Source organism: Ooceraea biroi, chromosome 9 (assembly GCF_003672135.1).
Source record: "Ooceraea biroi isolate clonal line C1 chromosome 9, Obir_v5.4, whole genome shotgun sequence".
NCBI lineage: Eukaryota > Metazoa > Arthropoda > Insecta > Hymenoptera > Formicidae > Ooceraea > Ooceraea biroi.
Genome location: NC_039514.1, coordinates 15482903 through 15509970, shown reverse-complemented (window position 1 = coordinate 15509970; position 27068 = coordinate 15482903). Strand labels below are relative to the sequence as shown.

General features: G+C 42.1%; 1 protein-coding gene across 2 annotated transcripts; it reads right to left on the bottom strand.

The window, feature by feature from the left end:
* Positions 1-1268: 1268 nt before the first annotated feature.
* Positions 1269-25771, bottom strand: LOC105279510 (collagen alpha-2(IX) chain). Of its 2 annotated transcripts, XM_026972299.1 has the most exons (18): positions 21610-25770; positions 20076-20170; positions 18785-18961; positions 18247-18444; positions 9411-9440; positions 8868-9228; positions 7915-8306; positions 7638-7649; positions 7243-7347; positions 5365-5629; positions 4435-4509; positions 4169-4263; positions 4003-4095; positions 3795-3917; positions 3674-3688; positions 3284-3478; positions 3079-3194; positions 1269-2858 (listed from the first exon to the last, which is right to left on the bottom strand). In XM_026972299.1, the coding sequence occupies exons 1-18, from the start codon at positions 21701-21703 to the stop codon at positions 2561-2563; spliced, it is 2739 nt and encodes a 912-aa protein (XP_026828100.1). In that variant the 5' UTR covers positions 21704-25770; the 3' UTR covers positions 1269-2560. The 2 variants fall into 2 exon arrangements, with proteins under 2 accessions (XP_026828100.1, XP_026828101.1); XM_026972300.1 differs by lacking the exon at positions 4435-4509 and having other exon boundaries at positions 21610-25771.
* Positions 25772-27068: the final 1297 nt, after the last annotated feature.

The window sequence follows — 27068 nt, the reverse complement described above, 5'->3', positions numbered from 1 at the left end:
CCCGCGCGAGCAATGCAAGACCTGAATTCCAAAAATCACATGGAATTTAGAAAAATTAAGATTATATTAAGTCGTAATAAATCGTAGCTACCCAGTGCAAACCCGGTTTGAGTCAAACGGATATCAAGTGTTTTCAAGTTGAGGAGAGAAATGACAAATATATTTGACAACCACGTTCGAATTACGCGGTACTAATTAGCCACACTGCCGCACGTACACGGTTCTTCATTGGTGCGCGTGTGGCAGCGTGTCAAGTCTGACACCACTGATATAGCGGTCGACCAATCAGGAAGAGGGAAAACGCGGGCTCACCGTCAACGTCTGTTTTGCAGTTTTTTTGCCGCCATCCTCCTCCTCAACTTGACGAAATTTCGATTGCAGTTCGATTGAGACGCTTTCGCTGGGCATGTACCCAGTAAGCAAAATGTGTGCGATCTGCCAGCAGATTGGCAACGGATTACTGCAGAAGTTGATGGCAAATTGGCGTCCGTTGTGTCCGCATTAGGATAGTGATCCGCCAGCAGAGCCTGCTAACGGACTCTGACGGCAGATCGGCGGCAGAAACCGAGCGGGGTCTGTTAACATCTGACGGCAGATTGACGGCAGGGACCGAACAGAATCTGCAGCTTTTGGCCGTTCATATTCACGATATATTAAAGCACGTGTTTACTTTTAACACGCTATAAATTGGCATTTTATATTACCATGTGTTAAAAGAACGCACTTGTTTGTTTGTTAAATTAAAGTACATTTGGCTTGATGCGTCTTTCTGACAGTTCGTTGCATAATCTCTCTCTTATTGTTAATTTATTCTAACCCGAAGTCCGAATCTTGCTTTCGAACTTCGGATTGCTCGTGGCGTGCGTGAACTACGTGGACGTTGTCCATGGGAGCCTCTGTGCCGCAGGTGCAAAAATTTTCAGAAAAATTAATGTTGTCGTGCCAAGGCGCGTGTATTAACTTATATAACTGTTGGGCTAAATCTTAACATCGAGTAAGAACTCGACGCGTGCACCGCATGGCGGTGCGGAGCGAAAACGCATATTCATAGCCGTGTCAATTTGAATACCGTCAAAAGCTGCAAATCCTGTTCGGTTTCTGCTGCCAATCTGCCGTTAGATTCCGCGCGCGCAGATCTTGCTCGGTTTCTGTCGACAATCCGACTTCGAGCCATGTTTGCGGATTCTGCTCGGTTTCTGCCGCCAATCTGTTCTTAGATTTTGTGAGCAAGCTCCGTTACATTTCTGGCACCAATTCGTCGAATTAATCGTTAATAACAACTTCTGTATCAAATTTGTTGTCTTTTGGCTGGCAATAGTTGATAGCAGATGGTTAGCATCATCTGCTTTCGGCAGACTTGGCTATCTGGGTACTTGCAAAAGTTTATAAAGTCACAAATATTAGATGCTTGTAATGAGATGGCATATGATATTTTAATCAAAGTATTGGCCGTCGCTATCAATAACCTTTCGCCATCTTTCGAGCAACAGTTTGATCCCGCATCGATAAAATGACTCATTGTTTTGAGGCGATTAATCTATTTGATACCTTACGAACTTTTACGGACTTAATAGGATATAACCGAGGAAACATATTTATAAATTTTGAATTGTGTTAAATATTATAAATATCCCAAGTAGCAAAGTGACATCAGAAAACAAGATAACGTTATAGTAACGTCATTATATCATCACTTCGTGGTTTGGAATCTATAACAGGCGATCAGAATAAAAAGAATAATCAATCAGAAATTAGATATTCCAATTTTAAGATTAACACGATTCTGAATTCAGGCCTTTAACAGTAGTTGAACTGATAGGTCGCATGCGCCTAAGTTGCAAGAATCATACGGCTGCATTTGAATTTTGAAGAAGTCGAGATCACCGAGTACATATCGTGGACGTTTTCGTACGTCATGTTACACGAGAGAATGGGAAGTACAATCAGTCAGAGCCGCTTTCAGCGCGTTTGGAGCGCGCTACAAAGCTCGAGTCTGAATGAAAAATTCGCGCACGTATTTTTCGGATTCGTGTCTCTCGCATGACGATCTATAAGTATTTCTGAACATTTATCGAGGGGGAAACGCTTAACGAACTGTCGCGACTTCGTCGAGAGGCCTCGGGCGAGCGAAGCTCTCGAGAGCAGGCTCTTAGAAGTATCCGGTACGAGTACTCGGTATGACAAAACACCGACGAGTGAACATTTAGACGATCAGTCTTTCCTTTTATCTTTAAGAAGGGTTGAAAGAGAGAACTGAGACGGCTGAAGCGAATGGCTGGCTAGTAATCTCGCGGAACTACGGGCGATTTATACGCCTGGAATCCGAGATGGCTTCGCGATTTCGAGAACGAGACCGATGAGGCGCGATGCTCGCGCGTTATTATTTCACGATATGAGTTATTATTATCAGTATTATTCGTACGTGGGTGATATGCCTGTCGCGCGAGGAAACGCAGCACGCACGCACATATCTGCGTCTCTATTTGCACAACGGCTCGATTTCCGCTGTTGCGAATGGTGATGATCAAAGTAGAGAAAGAGAGAGGGGGAGGGGGATGGTTCAATATTGCACGAGCTCCTCCAAGTACTCGATGTAATCGTTCTCCGTCATTTCGACGTCGTCGTTCGGTCGTTGGTTGATGCTCCTTCGTCTCCTTATCACCTCGCTCGACACTTCGATGCAGAGCAGAGCGAATTTATTGTCGCACGAGTAGCGCACTTGTTCCAGGAGCCGACCACCGGTCAACGGCGAGCCCAATCCGTAGCGATCCGAGCTGCTCGAGTGCCAGGCATCGCAGTAAGTGTCCATCGCGCGATCGCCGAGCTTGTGCGAGCCGTGCCACGCGACTTTATCGGGCCTGAAACCGAGGCAAAAAGTGAGAACGTTAAGAAAATTGCGAATATTGTAGAAGTTTATAGTTTATAGCAGTTTTAAGACAGCAATATCATTCGTGGATTCGCGATTCTTTAGCTAATTTGTTCTTTTATTAAATGGGATTGTATTAACACAACGCTCAATTGTACGTGAGGACTGCTGTTGCATAACGAAATTATCATAATTATCTCCTGCATACTCACCATCCGAAATCGGTAAGGATATTCTTCCCGTTGAAGCTGTAAATCCTGGGATTCTGAGAGAAGTACGCTCCGTTTCCGTTGAACATTTCCTTCCAGGAATTGAACAGCACGTCACCCTGAAAGATTTTCGATTATTTTTCGTTTGTTCGAGTGTTTAGTTCAATTGAGAATCTTGCGATATAATGGATGTTCTCGTCGTGCTTACCTTTATGTTAACTATGGGAAGATCGCGATCTCCTAGCCTGACGATGCTGTCGACGTTTTGCACTCGAGAGCTCAGGAAAGCACGGAAGGTACCTCTCAAGCCTGCCCGCCTGGCTTCGCGATAACAAGCGTAGTCAGCTCCTCGAGTGCCGTGCATATCTCCGGTAAACGGCTCGTTCAGAGCAGCCATCCGCAGCTGGAAGCATAACTCGTGTGAAACGGACATTTTCGATCGAGTAATGCGCATTAGTTAATTAAATGAAAATTCGGAGAAATCAAAAACAAATTCTTGTTTTTTTAAATCTACTAAATTTACTAAAAATTCAAACGATCGCGGTATATTTTCTAGCGAATCGCGAAAAACTTTCCACTGGATATGACGCAATCTCACCATTCGCGGATACCACTGTGCAGCATGGAGAGAAGAAAAGAGGATGAATTATTTCAAAGATCAATACGATCAATTTCTGCAAATGCTTGTAAATGCAAAGTGTACTTAATCTTCAATTTACCCCTATTCCATCGGCTTTTACCGGTATCTGGTTAATCAAGTTGGATGCTTCGAAAGGTGGATTTGCCGGCGGCGGTGCCGTGGTCGGTGGTGCTGGCGTTGTAATAGGCAAAAGTGTTCCAAGCTGTGAGAAAAAAATCAGATGAGACTCAATTTCAGTGGTAATTCAATGTCGTATTGGTAACGTAATAATAAATGCCGATACTGACTGCTAAGTATTGCCATCCATTGTTAACTCTGACTAGCAAGGCTTCTTCGTCTATAATGTAAGCCAGTGTTCCAACTGGACTGACGCTAGACATCTGTAAGAGAATAATATTAGTAGTAGGTATTTCAAAAGTGCACGAAAAAGCAGTGGAAAGCAAAACACCTTACCTTTGTCATGGCTTCTGTGTTTTGGAACGTAACAGCTCCTGGCACAATTTTCGTTGTACTTTCTAAAGGTCCCCTTGTAGCGGCAGTGACGACACCTTGAAAGAAATAATCGATTAGAATGGTGAAAAGAACGAACACCGATGCTAATATACAATGGTACGATATTTTAAGGTATTTTAATGAAAACATAAAAACATTTTGTAAATTATTCGAACGAACGGTGATCTCACTGCATAATCATTTTGATATCATACTGCGGATATTACCTAATTGTTCTTTCAATTCTTTCAATTGCTTGAGTTCACGTAGGGCTTTTAATTCATCCAGGCTACTTCTGGGTCCTTGCGGGTATGCGAGTGTGAAATTTCATTGATCACATTATGAGTATCAGCAATTGCATTATGAGTAGATTATGGATATACAGGGTGGCCCATTTTAATTTATACAGTCGATTTTTTAAAAAACTAAAAGAGATACGAAAAAATGTTTCAGACAGACATGTCACGATTTCGAGGGGGACATAAGATGATACCATTGGTTTGACCTTGAATAGTCGTTTGAAGGTCACGCGAAGATCACCTTCAATTTCTTAAATTGAAACCCCAACTTTTTATTGCAGATTCTTATTCTCCATCGAAAAGTAAGTAACTTTTGTCTGAAACATTTTTCCGAAAAATGTCATCTTATGTCCTTAAAATGTCCTCAAAACTCATCTTGAAGATCATTTTAAGGACATAAGATGACATTTTTCGGAAAAATGTTTCAGACAAAAGTTACTTACTTTTCGATGGAGAATAAGAATCTGCAATAAAAAGTTGGGGTTTCAATTTAAGAAATTGAAGGTGATCTTCGCGTGACCTTCAAACGACTATTCAAGGTCAAACCAATGGTATCATCTTATGTCCCCCTCGAAATCCTGACATGTCTGTCTGAAACATTTTTTCGTATCTCTTTTAGTTTTTTAAAAAATCGACTGTATAAATTAAAATGGGCCACCCTGTATAAAACATGCTCGGTGAAGCATGTGCATTCAGTGCGATTTTTAAAACGGTTTAGCGTGAGAACAAATGTCGCACAAATGGGTGTTCTTTAATTAAAGTTAGTCACAATCATTTCTAAGATGTGATACTCGAGCGTCATTATTCACGCCGAACATATTGTAACAATTATCGTCGAAGTTAACTTGATGTCTTTACCTTGCCTGGTGCCATAGTAATCTCTCTCTCCAAAAACGTGGACCCTACCAATCCCACCAATCCCAGGTTCTCCTTTCTCTCCCCTCAAAGATATTCCTGGAGGACCAGGAGGACCAGGAGGACCTGGAGATCCGGGAACCGGAATAAAATTCCCTTGAGACGGTTGTCCAGGAGGTCCTGGTGGTCCTGGTGGTCCTCTCTGGCCGTCTCGTCCAGACTGACCAGGAATCCCGGGGAAACCGTCGTCTCCTTTGTCTCCTTTGATCTAAAACATTTAAAACAAATTGATGCTATTTTTATAGATGAGGTTTTCGCAAAAAGATATCGATCATCTGGTACTTGCAGCTACTATTATCAATTCTTTTTCCATGTGCCGCGTCGGCAGACAGATGGACAGATAGACAGGTTTGCCGGAAGTTAGTATAAATAGTAAGGCATTGCTGGAGAAACAGGAGCGGTTGATTTATTGGAAGAACAGCGGAGAATGAGATGCAACGATCGCTTAGGCGCATCACGTCGGCTTTCTGTCGATGTTCCTCCGTCTCGTTCTTTTTCACATGCGTTTCAACCGAGCGATTTACATGCTAGGTGCGATGGCCGATCTGTTCGATCGTGGGAAGACGATACCAGAATATTCCGATGCTCGACTGTGATCACTCTTCCATGAGAGGAGTAATCCGTCTTCGTCGATATCAATATTACATTATGCCTTCAGGGTATTGATAGACATCGTCAAGAACGATTTTTATCGTTATTTTTGTCTTTTGTAAAATTTCCATCAGAGAAATTTTTCTTCGTAGCATTTAGCGAGTCTTTGCGCGCTCTTGACAGCGCTGTTAGAAATCCAGGCAGGGGATGCCAGAGGCAGAAACTCTTTTACGTTAGTCGAACGTTCATTTCCAGCGGTAAATTTGCAAGTTAATCTTATTTGCAATTACATCATATTTCTGTTGACACAAAAGTGAATAAAGTTTGAAATTGATAAAACAGACCACCGGCTTTTCATTATATTCTTAAATCTCAATTCGCAAAAGTTCTTACTTCCGCAATCGGATCTTTCGAAAGATCGTGATCAGAGAAGTTAATGAATTAATTCGAAATTCCTCTGAGAATTCCAAGATATATCTGGCAGTCTTGGTACAAATCCAGTGTAGACCTTCGTACCACGCTGTTTCTCTCATTCAACGCGATTGTTAGTCTGTTTTACATACTTCGCAACTGGAGGCCGCGTACCGTTTCAAAGGGTGGTTGCTCAGCTACGTCTGGCTGAATTGTTGAACGTTACGGACAAATACAAGCTCGCAGCAAAGCGGGCCGCTATCGCGCGTATCAGCACGCGTTATTTGTCAGTTGTCGGACCGTGACAGCTCGCGAAACTCCGCGCGCCGTGTCGGAGAAAATTTCTGTTCGGCGCAGCGAATAAATATCCGGCGGCGAAGACGAGAGGAAAAAAAGGGGCGCGCGTACACGCCAAGCGCACTCTTGCATTAATTTCCATCACTCGCGTTGCTCGCCGTCCGTTGTTCAAAGACTTCCGTATCGTCCCATTCACGAGGATATATGCCCCGTCACTTTAATCTGTCAGGCCGCAACGGCGCCAGGCGAGAACCATTATTTTTATCCCCGTCCTCCACTTGAAGCGGAAGGCAACCAACCCTTCTTGTTCTCGCGCACGTCCGCGAACTGACCGACTCGTTACCCCGATTCGCGAGAGAGCTCTCGTCTCGGTCGGTGAAGTCTTGGTCTTGAATGGTTGGTCTTCGGTCTCTCGTCTTCCCGATTCTCGCCTTTTAGCAGCCGCACGGATTTATACGTAAAGTTAGCGCGGGAAGTTTGCGTGCGGCCGATGCGACGAGCGAAACCGGAAGTTATACTTACACCGACGGAAACGCCGTAAGGGCTTGGCGCGCCGGGTTCTCCCTTTTCTCCCTTGGGTCCCATTGCTCCGATGCTTCCCGGGATTCCGGGAGTCCCAGGTCGACCCTGCGGAAGACAGTGACAGATGAATCGCTCGTTTGCGTTTTAATTAGCACGGGGATCTGGTCGCGGTGTGACACGGTCTACCGCGTAGTAATCTAATTCCGATTCGAGTTTAGACGCGTTTAATGAACGTTTCTTCGCCGTGACTGGCTAAATTCCACTTCTCGTCTCGTGACGAAATACAAGAAGATACTCGCAACCGCGCGACATCGGTAGAGTGCCTGCAAAAACTATAGCGCGATGTTCGTGCAAGATGCATGCCTGGTGCAATTTAATTACAAATAGAAGCTCACCTTAATCGTGTTCTTTGAGTAGCATTGCAAAAGACATAGAAACAGCATCATTTAGAAATAAAATAAAAAGGTCACAATACAACGTAATCTATGTGAAACGAAACATATTCGCGCGGTATTTGTTACTTGTCAATAACGTCAAACGTGTATTAATGAATGTTATTACAATAACAGTTATATGACGTAAATAATATTAATTATTGTCAGTAATATTATTACATAATTATGGTTACTTAATTAATACAACTGTAATGAGATATTAATGAATTGGACGCACCATCCATCCTGGCAGGCCGATTTCTCCCGTGACTCCTGGTTTTCCGGGCGGGCCCACTGGACCGGGTGGTCCAGGTCGTCCCCTCCTGCCTCGCTTTCCCTCAGCACCCTTTTCACCTTTGATGGTGATATAGTCTCCGGAATTGGCGATAGTAGTGGCTCCAGGAGGACCTCGTTCGCCTCTGTCGCCCTTAGCACCAGGTATGCCGGATAATCCGGATACCCCGTCTTTACCGGGCTCGCCTTTATCTCCTTGAGGTCCTTGAATGCCGTTTATTCCGGGAATACCAGCTGGGCCGGAATCACCCTTATCTCCTTTCTCGCCCTTCGTGCCCTTATCGCCCTTGTACCCGCGCGCACCGGCATCGCCCTTGTCGCCTTTCGTGCCGAATCCTTAATTAAATAACATTTCGAACGGTATATTGTGATGTTCCTCATTTTGAAATGAGGAATAGGGTCGGACTTCAATCTTGAGGAAATATTAATGATCATTTATAATCCCTGTGTTGGCGTTACATTATAACAAATATCGGAAAAATGAGGAAATTGTTATTGGTTCTTTATTATATGTTTCTAATACCTTTGAAATCTTATATCTGTCATTTTTGTATCCACGATGAAAATAATCGAGGAATAATACAAAGTAGTAAAGAGTAAAGTTGCAATTGTTTTCCAACGATTCAACATAAATTGCAGCGGCATTTTAATCTAATGTTATCAAACTGCTAGTTATTTAACTTGATGGAATATGCAATTAAACTACTTTTATGACCATGTACGTTACATCGACGATCAATAAAATAGTTCAACATGTTCAAAATTTTCAGCTGAATTTGCATACATCGCACAAAAACTGCGGTGCACGTAAAGTAACACATAAATGAACAATTGTATAAACGATGCGCTCTAGTTTTCAATGCAATGTTATTGAACGATTTAAGAAAAGCCACTTACCTAAATCTCCCACGTTTATTCCACCAGAACCGCCGATACCCGGTGGACCGGGTGGCCCCGGGGATCCAGATTTGCCTTCTGGTCCCGTGTCGCCCTTATCGCCCTTCTCCGCCGGCCGTCCGTTTTCGCCGGGTGCGCCAGGCAACCCGGGTGCACCGGGAGCGCCAGGTTCACCCTTAAAACCCTGTATTCCTCTGGGACCGTCCTTCCCGTGGTCGCCTTTGGCACCCTTGTGCCCGGGCTCGCCCTTGATACCCTTAGCGCCGGCTATTCCGGCTTCGCCTTTAGGTCCTGGGTTCCCTGACGTACCTGGTTCACCTTTTTGTCCCGGTAGCCCTGGCCTCATCGTGATTCCATCCGTCTGAATCCGATAGATAAGGAATGAGATCAGAAAAGATTATGCATCGCGACAATTGAATAACGTGCAAAGTGGAGGATATCACGTGAGCCGCATATTCAAGTCTTATCACTTGAAATGGGAATTCCGAGCATCGGGGTATGATATTCATGGCGCAATCAGAATGCTCGAATCCGTATACTCACCCTGTAAATATTTCGGGGTTTCCAACTGGGCTGCATGCGCATAATAATCGAAATTTCCTCGTTAGATCGCTGGAATAATCATTGCGAGACTGGGAGCCTTGCGGCCGGCCCGACATTGCCGTCTGCACGCTTGCATCGCCATTGATTAGCGGAGAACAATTGTTGCGCGTACAATCGCTGATGGCGCGTGATTCGCGATTACGCTTTAGCGCAGAGCCGAATTGCACAACCGAATCATAAGTGTACGTTCCATTCTTAAGTACGAGCTTGTTATGCGATTTGAATCTTTTTAAAGGCGATTTAGGTTCTGAACCACGTAAAGAGTAATGAGAACGGAGATTTTCCTTTGCCGATTTGAAACTGTGTTTCGATTTAAAAAAAAATACATCGCGCATTATTTATATCGATGATAATCGATGAAAATCAAAATTGCATGTTGGATTATTTTTAAACGTCTTCTTTCGCATTTTTTGACGTTTAAGATAGAGTTAGGAGCGAAGAAAAATTAGCTACGAATTGACAATTTATATAAAAGTCAACTTCCTAACTATCTGCATCTTTATTATACGTATATCTTTTAGATTATTTTCTTTCTCGTATTAATAGGATTTTCCACTCTTAAAAAAGTCGTGTTAAATATTAAATCGAAATCATTGTTGCCTCTTTTCCGCGATGCTGATTGGTTCTCTCTCTTGGCTCGAACTTCGTGTGGCTTGAACTTCGTGTTGCGAATGTCAAAATGTCATAGTGGCTGTCAGTGCGGTTATATTGATAAAATATTGATAAATAAAATATTAATATTGAAAAATAAAATAGCGCGCGTAGCGCGCGCCTGTGTTGCTAGTCATTATAAATTATGTTGGCGCGATATGCTTTATATTTACACTACCGTTTGTGCTGCTACTCGTATCCATCCAGAATTTTTTATGAATAGTTTGAAACTTTTAGAGAAACTTTAGAATGTTTCTTCGATCATTAATGCGGCAATCAAATAAGTTTTTCTACTGTTTTCTATGTTCGATTGCAGTTATAAAAACATTTCTTCTCTTGATTCGCGAGCTTTTTAGCAGTAATATTTATTTCACTTCGTGAATTTTAGGCTGTTAGAAGCAACTCATATTATACAATCAGTAAATACTAACGCCTGAATAAATTGACAATCCGCTAATTAATGCAATTAACAATCCGTTTCATAATTTATTACGTTCTACATTAATATCATGTGTATATATTATATAATACTCGTTATTCAAATCTAAACAATTAATATCTAAAACGAATCTCGCTCGCGATGAAATTCTGCGGTATATCAAAGTCCCGTGAGGCCGCGACGGTCGATTTATTTTGTATCGAATCTGCTCGTGTCCCGAATTCGATTGCGCGGATTTCACTTCCATCGTATCTGTTTCTATTTTACAGCAGTTGCACCAAGCGCGATTATATTTCAAGACGCGACCTTAATACGGTTTTCGAGGATTTCTACCCTCACCTCTCGTCTAATACATTCCAATTCTAATCCATAGAATTTTTCGCGTCGTAAATCGATCTGCCGAATCGATCGGTGCATGCACGCACGTGAAGGTATCTCAAACGAATATCTCAATCGGGTGTTACGGGGCCCCGTCTTCAGCAATGTTCCCGGGGTACAACGCCCGCGCACATCCCTCCGAGCGTTCCTTGCTACCTGGAACACCTAGCCGGCATGCGGTAGGCAGCCTAGAAATTGGTTTCTGTATTCCCCGGGGAAATCGGGCTCTCGCACACCCCAGGAAGGACCTCGGTGCGAGAGGCGAGGTCACGTAAGATAACCGTGTGCATGTGCGTGCGTGCGCGCGCGAGTGACTGTCTTTGCATGAATTGTTCTTGTGACAGAGAACTGTTCGTCGCCATGAAATATTTAGACTTCTCGTTCGGATACTCGTAGGTCTTCTATTGGGTTGGCCAAAAAGTAATTGCGTTTTTTTAATATAAATAAAAGGCGAATTTTTCATGGGAAACAAAAACTTTATTAAACAATATATTGTCCATTTTGTTTGATTATCTTTTGCCATTTTTCAGGCAACTTCATGATTCCGCGCTCAAAAAAGTTCTTATCTTTTTCAGCAAAAAACAATTACAAGAACGATTTGATATCCTCATCAGCAGTAAAGGTTTTACCATTCAAGGCGTTTTGCAAAGAACGAAACAAATGGTAATCTGATGGTGCCAGGTCTGGCGAATACGGTGGATGTGGTAACATCATGGTAACACATCCCATCCAAGCTGCAACAATTTTTCACGAGTGACCAAACTTGTACGCGGTCTAGCGTTATCATGGTGAAACACAACACCTTTGCGATTCACCAATTCTCGACGTTTCTGTTTGATGGCATCATTTAATTTATCCAGTTGACGACAGTATACGTCTGAATTAATGGTTTGATTCCTTGCAAGCAGCTCAAAATACACAATACCTTTAAAGTCCCACCAGACTGACAGCATAATCTTTCTTTGGTAGCAGATATTCACTGCTCTTCAAGTGCTTTCAGCAGGTTCATCACGCTTGCTCCACGATCTTTTTCGTTTGACGTTGTTGTAGACGATCCATTTTTCGTCGCCTGTTATCATCGATCATCACGTTTCAAAAGAGAATCGCAGATGTCAATACGCTTAGTGAGATGAATTTCTTTGAGCTCATGTGCTACCCAAATATCGAGCTTACTAATGTATCCAAGTCGTTTTAAATGGTTTTCAACACTCGATTTCGATACGTTAAGATTCTCAGCAATCTCTCGTGTCGTTAAACGCCGATTGGAATCGATCAGTGCCTTTATTTTGTCATCATGAATTTCGATTGGCCTTCCTGAGCGTGGTGCATCTTTCACATTAAAATCTGCAGATCGAAATTTAGTAAACCAATTTTGACACTGCCGCAGTTTTAAAGCATCTTCGCCATATACATCAGATAACTTTGTATGAGCTTGCACAGCGTTTTTCCCTTTTCGGAAGTAATAAAACAAAATATGAGGAAAATGTTCTTTTTGATTTTCCATTTTGAAATCGACGGCAAAGAAACAATTGTTAACGAAATCGTGTACTTTCTTTTTCTAAAACAAGCTTGAACTGTGAGTTGTTAATCTACATAATGAATTTGCGGTTTAGAATGAAGTTAGTTACATTTCAAGATATGTATGTTCATCTATTGGAAAAAAACGCAATTACTTTTTGGCCAACCCAATAGAATCGGACACTCGGACTGCATCAATTAATTTGAATCTTCACGCGCGGTTACGATCAGGTTATTCGTGAATAGAATCGAAACAATTTGCGAGTAGACATAAATAAGATTTTGGATGCCGAGTGTATCACTATTCAAAACAGAGCTTCGTAAACCCTTCACAAGATTAAAGAACATACTATTTTAAGTTCCGCCCAATAAAAATTTCGATATTCCTATACAAAAATGGACTCCGAATTCGGTCGGAAGTCCATCATGAAAGAGTAACGCAATGCAGAAAAGTGGGACACCGCGTTATATTGGACGCATGACATTTTCATGTCTTCACTGACTTCTTTCGCATCGTTTTGCCCGTGTTGCTGAGCAAAATGTACCTTCGCGCACGTACACTCTCCAGCGGGCGGATTAATCGCGTCGCGGAACGAGATTAACGAACGCGGAGCGTGCGAGTGGCGCATTCGCAGCAACAATCCGCAGTAACATTATAACGACTTGGACGCTACCTGCTACTCGCGGCTTCTTGGGGATCTTTATCAATGGAACGCAGCCGGCGCAATAGCGGGCATTAGCCAGCAGCAGCGCAATTCCATTGTCTCTAAGATCGCCCTACATGCGACGACATGTATATCATCCGACAGTGTAGACTGTAGGTCGTTGTACTGTGCACTTGCAGCTCGTGGTTTTCCCCTCGGTTCCTGAGCAAAGCTGTAAACTCACCGCTTCGTTACGTCGTAAAGGCCGTAGTCTCCTTTACAGTTACCCGAATCATCGATATTGTCGCGTCGTCGTCCTGATGCGAGTGCGCGTCGCGCGTATGATGGACGATGCAGCCTAATTCGCAAAACCATGCCCTTTCTTCTATTAAGGGGGGAGCCTGCTTTAGAACGTTGAAAATAAGGTATAATTTTACGAATTTTTTTTGGAGAAACTATACAGCGGATCATTACCTAAAAATCTATACCTAATACATAAAAAAAAAAAAAAAAAAAAAAAAAATCGTACTTTTGTGTTCTAAGCTCCACCATTTTGGCACTTTTCAACTTTTTTTTTCTCTTTTGGTTCATCGACGATGGGAATTCATAAATAACGAGAAGATTTCAATTTTTCAGTTTAGACGAAATTCGGAGGCAGGAGAATGCTCACCAATTTGCAATGCCGGCGACGCCGGCGCCTAAGATTTTCAAATCTAAATATATTATCAAAAAATAATTTTTTTATCTTTAAACACGTACTAATAAATGCATCAAAGTTTTGTAATGATCCGCTGTATAGTTTCTCCAAAAACAATTCGTAAAATATACCTTATTTTCAGCGTTCTAAAGCAGGCTCCCCCCTTAAGTTTATAATTATGTTTCTCTGAGGAAGGATATGTGACGTAGAGGGACGTACATTCACACGATTCTCGTTCGTGTAGTGTTACATTCAACGATGTGGCGACGGGGAAACAAGGAAACGAGCAGAGCGGAAGTATTATGCAATAAAATATTATTGACATCCATTTCTCGGATCTATAATAATGAAACTAAAAGCGGAATAAAGTTAACGTCGTCTGACGTCAAATCAGTTCAGTTCAGTTATATTTATATTTTTATATCTTTCGTTGCTCGATCTGTACAAGTTAAATTTAGTAACGCTGCGAACGATGTTAAGCGCATAAAATTGATGCAGGACATGCAATTTAATCGAGCAACTGCAATGTCTTTCGGTGACATTTACCGACATTTATTCACCTCACACTGTAAAAATCGGATATTATAATAATCCTACATAGATCTCGATATAATTATTACGAGAACACGATTTCAGCAGCAAGCTGCTTGCAGCGTTTTCCGCGCTTTCGGTTCCATGAGTAACGAGATTTCTCCTGCGTTGCGACGTCTCTCTCGACAATTACCGAGCTGGGGGTCAGGCAGGCCTTTTTTCTGGCGGTCCAAGTAACATTTGGAACCGTGCCACCAGCATAAAAACAGAAAACTGTAACGCCGGTCGCGGCATCTCTCATTTAAAAAATTTTTTACTCTCGTCATCTTTCCCATAGAAAGCCGAGCATGAAAGGGCGGGACAAATATTGCTGATCTCGCGGTGGCATACGGGCGCATCCCTGCGTCAGAGGTTCGTTGTGTGTCACTGATAAAGCGGGGCAATGCGGCTCGATAGCGCGACGATGATGCCATCCGCTTGTCACTGCACGTATGTTTGCGCGCAACGTCTTTTCCTCCGCGAAAACCGCGTAACAAGAGAACAATGTGAAAAACGACAGCATCTCTGGGGGTAAATTGACGGTTTGAAACACGACAGGATCGTTACGTTCCCACGACAGCGCGGAGATTTCTTTTCCCTCTCGTGGCCAGAGGAGTTTCGAGGATTGGACGACCGCCACCCCCTCGCTGACTTTGACGGCGCGGAATATCAATCTTAAGTGGATTTAGCTCGTTCTGCGGTGCGAGATCTGGACGTCGCCGGAATGTCCGAAAGAGTTGTTAGAGACAAGTCGAGAGAATCGAAAACATCGGATAAGATAATCGGGACGTTGAGTGAGAACGGAATAGAAAGTGTCGGAGAAGTCAAGTCTGTGCAACGTTTGAGAATGCGTCGAAATAGGATTACCTTGGCTGTCCAACGGAGAATCTTTTTATTGATGCTTCAGTATTACGCTAGTCGTTATTTAATGTTTTTCAGTTATGTTTTTCAACAATGCATTAAAGACAATAAAGCTACTTTTATGTGTATACTTGTAAACCTTTCTTTCATGCGTGCACTTGTATCTTTATTTTTTCATCAATAATTGAGCTTTCCCGCCGGGGATTCAATTACAGTTGCTCTCAAAAACTTTCCAAAGGTCAGGCGGAAAAAGGTTTATTTATCATGAAAAAGCCGCTTAAAGTCAGAAACGTTTCGAGTTATATCTGTGCAGCATTCATGAACCGCGTTATTCAATTCAGACGGAGTTTTCCGGGGCGCTAAAACTTTTACCGCCATCAATACATCGCGCGTAGATATGTAGACGCACACGTCCCTGTACATGCACTGTACACCAGGTTTAACATCGCGAGCCTGTCAGAGGTCGATCCGCGAGTGTTTTCCGTAGCTGGCAAAAAGCTGGGCGAGACTCGCCGCGTTGTTAAGGGGGGAGCCTGCTTTAGAACGCTGAAAATAAGGTATATTTTACGAATTGTTTTTGGAGAAACTATACAGCGGATCATTATAAAATTTGATGCATTTATTAGTACATGTTTAAAGATAAAAAAAATTATTTTTTGATTTGAATATATCGCTCGTAGAGGTCGTCCTGGAGAAATCTTAGTGCAGCCGCGTCGCCGGCATTGCAAATTGGTGAGCATCCTCCTGCCTCCAAATTTCGTCTAAACTGAAAAATTGAAATGTGTTCTCGTTATTTATGAATTCCCATCGTCGATGAACCAAAAAGAGAAAAAAAAAGTTGAAAAGTGCCAAAATGGTGGAGCTTAGAACACAAAAGTACGATTTTTAGGCAAAGTTTTTGAACTTTTTCATGCAAAAATAATTGTTTAACTTAATGTTTTTATGAATATTAAAGGTTCATCGACGATGGGAATTCATAAATAACGAGAAAATATTTCAATTTTTCAGTTTGGATGAAATTTGGAGGCAGGAGAATGCTCACCAATTTACAATGCCGGCTGCACTAAGATGCCTCCAGGACGACCTCTACAGGCGATATATTCAAATAAAAAAATAATTTTTTTTATCTTTAAACATGTACTAATAAATGCATCAAAGTTTTATAATGATCCGCTGTATAGTTTCTCCAAAAAAAATTCGTAAAATTATACCTTATTTTCAACGTTCTAAAGCAGGCTCCCCCCTTAAGAATGAATCGGGACAGACTGTGGCGAATGAGAGTGAGAGAGACAAAGGGGGTGAGTTTGAGAGATTGGGGGATGACGCGAGGGGAGACACGAATGGCGAGCGAGAAAAGGGAGGAAGCTGACGACGGTCGGACCTACAATTCGACTGTTATTACGTGCACGGTTTCTTATTCCCCGCGGGGCGATACGCGTTCCATTTCCATTCAACGAATTTCTTGTCGCTTCGCTTTACGACGGAGGCGAGGCGGGATCGCCGATCTGGTACGCCCGTCGTTCTGGTACACGTAAAAGCGAGCCGCACGGGGACTAGCGCGCTGCGACACGTGCACATCGCCAGTGGAAGGTGGTGCGGAATATATTTCGCGTGCATTTTCATGCACTTTGAAACGCGATATAGATATAGATGGCAATAATAACGCCGTCTCGATGACTAGATATAAATTGGACACTCACGCTTCACGGGGTATCGAAATTCTATATAGCACCAGCGTCGTAAACGTTTGACGTTTATCCGCGAGCGATCCCTGCGAAGATCGGCTTTTCATATCCAACAATAAATATTGCATCAAGCTTAATAGGCATAATCCCATGTATCGTCGTGCCACTTTGGGATTTAAATTCACTGCGCTCCGAGACCCGAGTTACGTCGTTTCTCTGGAATAAATAGCTCGTACAGCGGAAACTATCGTTTAAACTGACGCAAATAATTTTTGTTATCCGGTCACCATCGGTGTTAGTGAAGTTTAGTTGGAACATGTGTTCATCGTGCGCCTCTTACGCGAATTCGTCTGCGAGTGTTAAAAATATTAATGCAAGTAGTTTTTGTAACATGGGAATATGAATGAGAAATGATTAGCCGAGATAATTCGCTGAGTTAGTGCACGATGGATGGTAGGTACACCAAATGCGATGTTTAAATAGCATACTTTTGATAATGGCTGGACGATTCCGCCGCAGGAAATATGATTCCCATTTCCCTCTCGGGTTTCTCTGCCGCGTGTCCGTTTCGGGAAAATAGCGAATAATATGGCTGAGCGAGATTCATACGCGGATAATGAAAATTTCTTGAATGGAGATACTTATCTACTTATTATAGCGACGACTTCGTACGGTCGCGCGGGCGCGCTTGAATTTCCGCTACCTCGCAGTAATCGCATACGCAATAAGTGTTCTTCTCCAGCGAATTCCTCAATGTCATACCACCCACGTTAACATTACTTCTCCCCCTTTCTCCCTTTCTATTTTCGTTTTCATGTCGCTGCTATGTATACAGACGCCGTCGTTTAGACGAACATCTCAGCTTTCCTTCCTCGGTCTTATCCGACATTGGTGGGATCTATCACGTTTTTAATTCTTTGCAATGTGATGACAACAGTCACTTGCTGTTATCTCACAAATGCAGTTACATCATTAAATAATTGAAACGATCTTGTCACGTTGCGTCATCCGTGGATACGTTGTTGCAAAAATGCAAGTGGTTTAGTAAAATATTGAAAGAACGAAGTTTTTCGCTCGTTAGTAGTGTCTTCCATTGTAACACTCTGAAACCACTAAGTTAACGATAGTAGAGATTAAATATACAAATCTCAACGACAGTTGCATGTGGAATGCAACACTTGTCGCTGGTAATGGCGAGGGTGAAGGAAATCTCGCTGGTTAAGCAGAAATGGCGGACGCAAGTCGCGGAGAGGGCGTCGGGGAAAATATATTTCAGCCTGGCTCTCGGCCTCGCGGCATGACAGATCATATTCAAGCGTGGTAATCTACTTACGTCATAGCCAGAGAATTCTCCTTTTCCGGGTGGCCCCGGCGGACCTTGCGCGCCCTTTTCCCCGGGAATCCCATCCCGACCCGGTTCGCCCTTCTGACCTTGAGGACCTTCCGGTCCCAGTACCCCAATATCACCCTTATCACCCTTCGCACCGGACGGACCTTGTAGTCCTCTCTCTCCTGGCGGTCCTGCCGCACCCTGAAATAGTCACGTTAATCTTGCAATTAATCGTAACGATATTGTTGTATCCGCAAAAAATTGAAGCGCCAATATTGATATAGCTTCAAACCAGGAAGATTAAAATATTAGGAAGATAATCGAAAGATTTTAATTTAAAGATTGTATAATGCAAATCGAGAATTTCCACATTAATTTATTTTTTGCAGTGTTACATGTTAACAATTATTACACTGTTTAATACTTTTTACTAGAGATATGCGAATTGATTCAGGTGTGTCATGAGTGGTTTAGATCTATATCACTTTTAGCGCTTTAGTTATTAATAACGTCCGAAAATCGTAAAAGCAGAAACTAATACCGTGAGACCCATTAAGCCCTGCTTGCCCTCCTGTCCCGGTACTCCCGGCTCGCCCTTCGGCCCTTGTATCATCTTTGGCATCGTAAAGGAAGACATTAAGGCCGTGGCGTTGCAGATGCAAGTGCCAGGATCTCCCTTCTGACCAGGTGGTCCCTGCGGTATCTTCATCAGCCATTCCTTTAAAGATTGAATCATTTAATATAATTAATGTATGATTTATAATGCTGTTTTAGAAAATTGTTTAGCAATATTATTTATAATCAAGAATTAACAAACCATATTCATAGCAATAAAAATAATGCCTAGAAAATAATTTATAATTTGATAACGTATTAAATTCTAGTCGATATCTCGAGTAACAGTTTAATAAATCAAATTGCGTGATAAGTCAAATATTTACGGTTGACTTTCGCGTTTTTGATGTCTCTTTTCTCTGCTCTCAACTTAATAGCATGCAAATATTATTATTATTAGCCTTCTAGACGCGACGATCGGGAATTTCGTTAGTATCTAAAACTACGGGTAAATACGTATATATCCTCTGCGCCAATAACAGCGGAAGATCGTAAGCGCCATGAAAGCGGCTTCTGTATAATCAGTGTTACGTGCGACAGGCGTTCTCTAGCATCGATCGATGCTAAATTGACTCACGCGAATAACAAGATAAATGAGTGATCCCGGATTCAAGCGTATTCAGCCCGTTTTCAATATCGTGCCTGTCGTCGGATTTGCAAATGCGATCGCGGTTCTCTACGGTTAATTAATGTAACGAGAAGAGATCCGGAGGAAACAAATCCCTTCCTCCTCTGCGTTTCTTCTCCTTTCCTCTAGTAAAATCTTACACTGTTAGTTACCTAATCTATCTAGTCTCTGTAAACTAATTCTCACAAACGCATAAGGTTACATGCACTTTTGAAAAATGATGAAAGAATAATGAAACTTTTTAGTATCAATCAATCGCTGTCATCTTATTTGCGCTTTCATCCGAGATACACGCGCAAACTTGTAGACGAGCCAAACAATCGCGAGATAAATGACCGCAACGTCGAATATAAAATAAAAATAGAAGTATTATCCATACTGATTAAAATGAAGCTTTTAATAAGTGCGATTATGATAATAATCTCAGATTATATAATTATGATACATATAATCATCAATTATTCAATTGCATCGAAGTAGAAATTATTGTGACGCAGAAGTCGCAAGGAAATGGCAAGTTTTTTTTTGTTTCTGGCACTCCAGTGCAGAATTAGCTGATCAGAGTCCGCTGATCGAGTAATGCGCTTACCTCATCGCGACCAGGCGGTCCCGGAGGGCCCGGTGGACCTCTGACGCTCTCGCCTTTTTCCCCTTTGTCGCCCTTTTCGCCTTTCGGACCTTTATCTGAAAAACGAACGCTACTATGAGTCCACGCAACTTTGTCACTCTCTGTTGTGACACACGGGGTGATTTATGCGCGCGGAAAGTAGATTAAAAAAGTTTGCTTCATATTTTATCATCGTCGTTTCTTCGACGCGATACCTGCGAAGTCGACGGCGCGCATCGACGACGGCTGCAGCGAAATTAATAAACGATTTTTAATGCGTCACTTCTCCCTCCACATTCTTACTAGCGCGTCTGATAAAAAAAAAGAGAAGATAGATACCGACAAGGGAAGGTTTTTAGGTGTTACACTCGGATTTCAAAAATTTTTTGCATGCAGGTAGGGAGGTCCCCAAATAGAAGAAAAATTATAAAAGTAGCGGCCCAAATGCATATTTGCGCGCTACGTGCGCAATTTTCGATGTTAGATTAATTACTCAAAAATGCCATTTCCAATCGAATTCTTTACATTTTTTATTTCACCTAATGCACATTTATATTGCTTTGAATAATTTTGTGTGTGTGTGTGTGTGTATGTGTGTGCGTGCGCGTATGTGCTTCTGTGTGCGTGTGTGTTTAGAAAATACGAGCGTCTAATGTAATCTCGTGCCGCGCGAGCACAGTGCGTATAAAAGGCCCATTGCTCAAAAATGGTGTTTGCATCGTAACTTTTTTAATTTTTTACTGCAACTGCCAATGCACACAATTTGGAATAATTGTACATTGCGCAAATCGTAGTTTGCTCTTTCTGCGTGATTTATTGTATACGACTTTAAGTAGATTCGATCAGAATCCATAACGAGGACATAAAAGATCTGGTCAAGGGTGGTTTTTAATTCTTTCAGTTTTAATTTTGGTTTTGATTTCTTTTTAAAGCGTTGTGCATTAGGTGAAATAAAAAATGTAAAGAATTCGATTGGAAATAGCATTTTTGGGTAATTAACCTAACATCGAAAATTGCGCACGTAGCGCGCAAATATGCATTTGGGCCGCTACTTTTATAATTTTTCTTCTATTTGGGGACCTCCCTACCTGCGTGCAAAAAATTTTTTAAATCCGAGTGTAACACCTAAAAACCTTTCCTTGTGAGATGTACCGGTACATCGATGAATTGGAAAACTATTAAATTATCTTCAAATATCGATATCTTTCTAATAATGGATATAAGAAATGTACATCAAATGTGATTAGAAAATGAGAAATGGAGATATCGAATATTTGATTAAAACACAACATCGATGTAAACTAAATTTGATTAAGTTGATTTAATCCAAGACAAGACCCGGATTATGGAATGTCGATTATTCTTCTGACATCCTTGTACTGGCGACGGATATAACGTCATACCGAATATAACCGTGGACGTCTTCTAAATTGCTAGGACGTAATTCATGACGTAACGTTATATTTCACGAGCGGTTAAAAAATCGTTGCTGCGGCTACTTGATGGCTTTACTCACAATCTGGATTCGGAGGCGGGGGCGTGATGAATGGCGGCGGGTTACTCTCCTCGCTTTTGTCTTCGTCGGCATCTCGACCGATCTGAAAATGCATTATAAGTAATGCAACGATAAAATTGTGTTACGCCACCCTGTCGGCGGTACATAATAGCGACGATTATTGACGTCGTCCCGACCATCGGTTGCCAATTCAGGATTCGATGCAGGCAAGCGAGTAAACAGTTATTTACAGTGTTTAGTTACGGAACAGTGACCGCTGTATCGATCGTTTCGCTCTGATTAGTTATTTTATATGCAAATTACGAAGGTATATATATTAAACCGCAATGTGTTGGAACGACGCGACGCGCGGAAACGTGTCGACTGTTTTTGATTAGCCTCGGCGAAGGGCTGACAAATATTTGTGACAAATGTTCATACAATATCATTGAAAGTTAAATCACGTCGAGGGGAATTTTTGTAGATGCTAGAACCCGGAGCTATGGCAAGATACGACGAGAATCAATATTCACGTGAGATGAATTTCTGATGTTACGTCATGTCACAGATGATGCAGTCTAAAAATGGAAACACGACAAATACAGTAAAATATGTCCATGATATGTCTGAGCAAGGAGTGAATTGTGAGAAAATATAATAAGATCATATACACGCGATCTCTCGTTCTTACGTTTTGTCGTGACCTAATCTTACCTTGCCGTGACTTGTCATTGCAAATTATTAGTCAGTGATATAAAGGATCGCATGCGCCAGTTGCAAATAATGCGAGTGTCCAAGTAAAGTTCCTCGGACGTGCTACCGGACCCGTCTTGTACGTTAAAAGCGAATAATACATCAAGCAGTGACGGTGATTAATGAAGTTCCAAGCCAATCAGGCAGTATGGTTAGCACACATGACACCAGCCCTAAGTGTTTTCCGATAATTATCGATAACGACGCCGCTTTATCGAGCTGAGTCGACATCCGGTCAGAATTTTTCGCCGATCAAACGTTCTTACGTTGTTGCGCAAAAAGTAACGTTTTTCGTTTCCTTTATAAACGTCTACATCTCCTCAAGTCTAAAATTAGAGAATTCTTCATATTTTCTTACTTCTTTCATATCTAGAGAAAAGAAGAGAGAAAGAGAGATATTAATGGGAAGGATATTAGATATCAAAAAGATCCTTTTTCATACTTCGCAAATTCTCATAATAATATTTCTCCAATGAGCTTTCACATTGATTTGCAATTGGTATATGAATAGCAATTGCAAATAAAATGCAAAACGCGAGCGAATTGTGCCCGCATAATTTATAAGAAATATTCAAAATGTAAAATGATATTTAAAGTGGGTTGTGCAAATAGAAGATATTTAATTTGATTTAAATTATCCACATATATAATCTCTGCAAGTTTATATATCGTAGATAAATTCCTAGAATCTATATTTAAATAACGCAATAGAGCAGGAAAATATAATCAAGTACATAGTAAATTTTCTCTCTTCCTTTCTCTTTCCTCTATTTACGCCAAAAAGAACGCTACAAATATTTTGCTACTGAAAACTAGATGCAGTGTAATTCGTTTTTCGATAGCTCGATTCGATCATACTGGATGGTCGAATTCGTGGATACCCGTTATGCTACGCGTGCGATCGCAAATAGTTTAATATTTTTGAACCATTATTTTTCTCGCAGACTGATATTTTTACAAGAGACAATCAAATATTTTTTCGAAACGGTTTAATGAAAGAAAATTACGTAACAGCTCGTATCCCTCTCAACAATAAAGATTTTTGGATCACGATTTCCCAATATTGTTTTAAATATATTCTTTTAACTACGTATTACGTGTATGTACGCTGCAGACGTTACGAGCAAAAATATGTATTTCTGAAATATGTATATCTGTCGTGCAATTGCAATCACGCGTAACCGAATGAAACAAAAGGAATATTCGGTATGTGCTCATACATGTATGCTTTACGTTACGCGCGATCCGCTTGTTTTATATGTTCCGGGTTGATTTATAATTTCGCATTTAAATTAGTTCCATTCGTTATCATGGGCGCGGTAGCTATTTAGGACTACAGCGCACTGATACAACGGGAATTTAGGAGATAAAGTGGCCGTAATGCATACGCGAACATTATAATGCACTGTAATGGATGCTTGAGAAATGGAATATCATTATTAGATATATTTTAACAGGCATAAAAAACACCCCGCGCGTGGGTCGATCGTTATTACCTTCACTCTTGTATCCGTCCGATTCTTCCGTCAGATTTATAGCGCATTAATAATAACTCGCGACTCTTACGCTATTTCAAACATTCTGAGATTTACACGGCGCACGCCACCGGAGCGTATCGGCTTGAATAATTACACGAGTTTCGACTTACACGAGCGGGGATGCCATCACGAAACTGACGAGGACGTACGCGCCGGGAACATGCGGGCGGGCTTCTCTGTTTCGACAGTAGGGGCAGAGGAAGGGACTCGGGGGTGGCGGGAAAATTTCAACCGGCCGTCGCACGCTCGTCATGTTTAATTCGTGCTCATTTTTTCTCTTTCCGCCCCGTACACGCGAGCGGTATCGCACGCGGGCGTGTATGCATCCGCGCACATGCGTACGCGTACATATGATGGCACGAGCGCGAAACAAGCCCGCGACACCTGCCGCACGATCGCAACAGCACGTGGCGGTTGTAATGACATGTCCTCACGCGCGAGCTCTCCAGTAGAAATCGTTCACCCGGTATATACCTGATCAACCCTTCCATGCACGACCGCGCCTTCGCATCCCGCTGCCGCACATTCCCGAGGCCTTCCGCGGGAGTGGGATTTTACGGGTGAAATAAACTCCGCGTTTCCCCCGCGCGCGCGAAGAAAAGCCCCCGCGCGTGAGTTCACCCTCGTTTCCCCCTCGCTGGCGCCGCGCCGGCGCCACGACTGAACTCTGACTGAATTTCCGGGCGAGCGCGAGCGAGGGAGGATCCCGCGAAGGGATGATATGCCAGACTCGCTATCGTAAGAATACGCGTTTGCCGTCGCTTGTGTTCGATGTATCTCGCGAGCTCCGCGGTTGAATGCGGGGCGAACGACGGTGAGGGAATTGCGATCCGCTCTCGCGGAGTTTCCGGTCGTTAGTCTTCATGTGCGATCCGACACATGGTGTTCTTAATATTTAACTGCTCAACGCTAAACTAGCTAATATTTGTGGTGTCTCAAATCTCTATTCGATGGAAAATATAACTCTTATTTTTTATTCTTAGGTCGAAATAATGTATATTAAAACACACACACACACACACATATATTATATATTATTTATTTTTAAATAGTTTTTGAAAATAAACGTTTTCCAGAATAAGGCCGGAAATCGAAATTGAATTTATAAGTTAAAGTTGTTACTACACAACAGTACTATTTCGAAGTAAATGTCATCATCATGCATTTAAAATCACATTCTAAAATCTACTCCAACCTGTTTGTCTTCATTTGTACGCTAATAATATAACGTGAATACTCAGTATCATGTAATTGCGACAGAAAGCGAGATGGGTGAAATCATATTAAACAACTTACGATGCACCGAACAAAGTCGAAAAATACCGGCGAATAGAAAGACGCGAATTCGGTTGACCTAATGAATTTGGCAAGCGATAAAAGCGTTGGGAACTGGGTCGGAGCCGAACGACGCGAGTTCATCAAAATGCTATTTGACCGGTACGGATCAACGATCGCTGCGACACAAACTATCGCGCCAACTTCCGGAAAGACGTAGCCGTGCGGGTCGTCGATTCATTACGGAATTTGGAAAGCGGGGAAAGGGGTAAAGGCGAGGTCCCGTGCGTCTCTGTGCAGCGTATTAGACGCATCGCTGCAGCTCGCCGGAAGTTAGCCCACTGACCCGCGCATCCGCGTTCGCGTTCCCAGGAGTGTACCGGATAGTTCTTCTCATCGAATGTTCGATTCGCGTTCGCATCCTGTGCTCGATTTAGGATTCCGTTAAGATCGCCGCCGCTCCACCGAAAAGCCGAAAATTAGTAATAATGTGATTAATCCAAATAGTTACAGTTTTACTGAAATTAATTTATCACTGATATTAGCTTTCTGATATTACCCACGTAGAAATTGCCGAGGTTGTTTAACTGGCCCCAACATTGGCCTGGTATTGGTAGCCCAGAGTACGGCAGCGGCGTTACGCTCCGGTGTCGGATCTGTACTGGCACAATACTGGCGGCCAGTACTGCAAAGAGTTGGCAGACAGTCTTGACCCAGTACTTATTAAAAACCGGACCACGTGACGGGCCATTATAAAATACAGACATGGACCAGTACCGGTTGCGAGACGGGCCATGCTTCGGCAACCGCCACAGACCCAGCATTGGACTACATACATTGCCGATAATATATAACTAGCAACACAGGCGCGCGCTACGCGCGCTATTTTATTTTTCAATAGTCACTGAATGGCGAAGTGTGCATTTTTTTTAAAGATGATGTTGGAGGATTCTTTTCGAGGAGCATAGCCCAGGGTAGATTATCCGAGGACTCGGTAATAACAAAATTCGTAACAAAAAACTGATTTAGAATAACTTAACATAACAGTCATTGGACTACATACATTGCCGATAATATATAACTAGCAACACAGGCGCGCGCTACGCGCGCTATTTTATTTTTCAATATTCACTGAATGGCGAAGTGTGCATTTTTTTTAAAGATGATGTTGGACGATTCTTTTCGAGGAGCATAGCCCAGGGCAGATTATCCGAGGACTCGGTAATAACAAAATTCGTAACAAAAAACTGATTTAGAATAACTTAACATAACAGTCATTGGACTACATACATTGCCGATAATATATAACTAGCAACACAGGCGCGCGCTACGCGCGCTATTTTATTTTTCAATAGTCACTGAATGGCGAAGTGTGCATTTTTTTTAAAGATGATGTTGGAGGATTCTTTTCGAGGAGCATAGCCCAGGGTAGATTATCCGAGGACTCGGTAATAACAAAATTCGTAACAAAAAACTGATTTAGAATAACTTAACATAACAGTCATTGGACTACATACATTGCCGATAATATATAACTAGCAACACAGGCGCGCGCTACGCGCGCTATTTTATTTTTCAATAGTCACTGAATGGCGAAGTGTGCATTTTTTTTAAAGATGATGTTGGAGGATTCTTTTCGAGGAGCATAGCCCAGGGTAGATTATCCGAGGACTCGGTAATAACAAAATTCGTAACAAAAAACTGATTTAGAATAACTTAACATAACAGTCATTGGACTACATACATTGCCGATAATATATAACTAGTAACACAGGCGCGCGCTACGCGCGCTATTTTATTTTTCAATAGTCACTGAATGGCGAAGTGTGCATTTTTTTTAAAGATGATGTTGGAGGATTCTTTTCGAGGAGCATAGCCCAGGGCAGATTATCCGAGGACTCGGTAATAACAAAA